The 2,993-nt window shown below is 56.3% G+C and overlaps 1 protein-coding gene across 1 annotated transcript; it reads right to left on the reverse strand.

Moving 5' to 3' along the window:
* Positions 1–128: 128 nt before the first annotated feature.
* Positions 129–2,254, reverse strand: LOC129694958 (trypsin-like). The gene is given in 6 exon segments (XM_055631699.1): positions 129–278; positions 842–972; positions 1,175–1,249; positions 1,252–1,424; positions 1,526–1,682; positions 2,146–2,254. Coding segments are annotated over 6 exon segments (795 nt in total).
* Positions 2,255–2,993: the final 739 nt, after the last annotated feature.

The following is a 2,993-nucleotide window of genomic DNA, read 5'->3' on the forward strand; positions in this document are numbered from 1 at the left end:
CGGGGGGGAAGGAACCGGAGCGGACACAAACCGAAACCATTCTTTATTGCAACCATTTTATTGACAGTTTCCCAGTTGTACAGAGAGTGAGTGGCGGAGACCTGGCGCGAGCCCCGGGCGTCACGGGCTCAGTTTGCCGCGATGGTGTTATCGATCCAGGTGACGTAGTTGCAGACGCGAGTGTACACTCCTGGATAGTCACACATAATACACGCATATCCCCACGACACCACCCCCTGGAGCACTCCGTTACACACCACTGGCCCACCAGAATTAGCCTGTCACAAGGGCAGACGTGAGAGGTTAAATGGCTTCGGAAAATATTAATTTGTGTGTGTGTGTAGGTATGGGTGTGTGTGCGTGTGCGTGTGAGTGTGTGTGTGAGTGTGTGTGTGTGTGTGTGTGTGTGTGTGTGTGTGTGTGTGTGTGTGTGTGTGTGTGTGGGTGTGTGGGTGTGTGTGCGTGCGTGGGTGGGTGTGTGTGGGAGTGTGTGTGTGTGTGTGTGTGTGTGTGTGTGTGTGCGTGTGTGTGTGTGTGCGTGTGTGTGTCTTTGTGTGTGTGTGTGTGTATGTGTGTGTTTTTCTGTGTGTGTGTGTGTGTGTGTCTGTGTGTGTGTGTGTGTGTGTGTGTGTGTGTGTGTGTGCGTGCGTGCGTGCGTGTGTGTGTGTGTGTGTGTGTGTGTGTGTGTGTACGTACCTGTACCTCGCAGTGGGCCGAATGCCCTGCTTCCGCTCTGTAGTGGGGAGCGAGGGGGAGAAGTGAAGGGGAGGGTGGTCACAAAGACGGGGAGAGTGGGTGTAGGGGCGGGAAGGAAGCTGAGGGGAGGGACAGGGATCTGTACCTCGCAGCTGTTGCGGCCTCCCTCCATGTAGCCGAGACACATCTTGTTGTCAGTATTAATTCCCGGGTAGGAACCGCGACAGTCCGCGTCACGGACAACCGGGGAGACCAAGCAATTGTAGTAGCGAACCGCTAGTGGGGTAATAGTGGGATATTAAACCCCCTCCCCTCCGGCCCCACACCCCCTCTCCCCGTGTCTCTGACCCCCCCCCCCCCCCCCCCTCCCCTCCGTCTCTCCAACGCCTCCTCAATCCCTACTTCCCTCATTCACCCACCCTTCAACCGTCTCTCTCTCGCCCCCCCCCCCCCCCCCCCACCAGTCCCGGGGTCTCACCCGGGTCCATGGCGCGGCTCCAGCCGGAGATGAGACACATGTCGCCGGTCTGGGCGCACTGCGTGGGCAGGGAACGGCGACCACATTGCGGTTCATGGCGGCGGGCCGGGACAGTTTGATCAGCATGATGTCGTTGGCCAGGGTGTGGTAATCGTATTTGGGATGTCTGATCACCATGTCTGATTCGATGAACTGTTCCGACCCCTCCGAAGCCGTGATCTCATGTTCGCCCAGACGAACCCTTATGTTCCTACGAACAGACGGTAAAACCAGACCGCGCCTTAAAACCAACCGCGATCGGAGGGGAGGGGGTTAGAGGGACAGGAGAGGGGTGTAGACCCCGGTACGTACGACTGGTAACAGTGAGATGCGGACACCGCCCAGCGCGGGTGAATCAAAGCGCCGCCGCACAGATGGTAGCCGGCGTTGAAGGACACGATCCAGGGAGTGGCGTGTTTGCTGCACACGTAACCGCACACGGTATTGTCATTGTCTGTGGGCGCCGCGGCTGTGGGAGTGGGAGAGAGAGAACACGGTCACTGCCAGCGGAGGGGGGAGATGGAGAGCAAGAGGAGAGCTGGAGAGAGGGGAAAGAAGGAGGCGACATAAGGAGGGGAGAGAGGAGGGGGAGACAGGGGGTAGAGAGAGAGGTGGGGGAAACAATTAGGGGAGAGGGAGAAAGAGGGGCAGAGAGTTGAGGGGAGGGAGAAGGGAGCGAGAGAGACAGAGGGGTGAGATAGTGGGGGAGGGAGAGAGGGGTGGAGATTGTGGGGTAAGAAAGACGGGGAGAGAAAGATGGGGAGGGGAGGGTGAGAATGGGAGAGAGAGGAGGCGGAGAGAGAGAGAGAGAGCAGGGGGAGGGGTGAAAGGGAGAGAGGAGGGTCGGGAGACAAGAGGGGGAGACAGAGGAGGTGGGAAGGGAGGAGGGGGAGGAAGAAAAGGGGAAGAGTGCCCGGGGGGAGTACACTTACCGGCGAGTCCGAGGAAGACGAGAAATAGAAGGGTATTCATGTTGTGTGGGGTCCGGGCGCGGATGCCTTTGGCGAGCGGCCGCACCTGTGCTCTTCCAAGCCCGTGCATGGCGCTGGGCGAGGTCGGCGAGGGACGGGGAATGGGAGGAGGGAAAGAGGGAGGGAGGAGCGAGAGGGTTGGGGAGAGGGAGAGAGGGTGGAGCGGAAAGGGAGGGGATGTGGGGACGGGAGGGGTTTACAGAGAAAAAACTAATTTAAACTAAACTCAAACTCTGAACTCAACACTTGAGCTAAAACTCTCAGAACATCTTCGCTCAGTCCAGCTGGACCCACCTGATGTACCGGTTGTCAAACACTTGTCAACTCGCCCACAGCCAACATTGCCCAGTTTCACATATCGTCCTCACTTTTTTATATATCTTTTATTAATTTGTTCTATATCTCTCTGCATCACCGTCTATTGTCTCGTTTCCTTTTATCCCGACTCTCAGTCTGAAGAAGGGTTGGGGTTATGCTGTTTGACCTGCTCAGTTACCCCGACACGGTACAACATTCTGGAGTAACCCAGCTGATCAGGCAGCGTCACAGGAGAGAAGGAATGGGTGCCATTTCGGCTCGAGACCCTTTGAAGAAGGGTCTCGAGCCGAAATGTCACCCATTCCTTCTGAGAGACGGGGTAAAATGAAACGAGACATACCGACGGTGATGTGGAGAGATATAGAAAAATAGTAAAATATATGCAAAACAGTGTCGATGATATGGGAAACAGGCCAATGTTAGCTGTGATCTCGGCTACATGGTTTTTCCAGCGTTTTTGCTAACCTTCGGTTTTTCTAGCATCTGCAGTT

The sequence above is a fragment of the Leucoraja erinacea genome, unplaced genomic scaffold (genome assembly GCF_028641065.1).
Source record: "Leucoraja erinacea ecotype New England unplaced genomic scaffold, Leri_hhj_1 Leri_872S, whole genome shotgun sequence".
Taxonomy (NCBI): Eukaryota; Metazoa; Chordata; class Chondrichthyes; order Rajiformes; family Rajidae; genus Leucoraja; species Leucoraja erinaceus.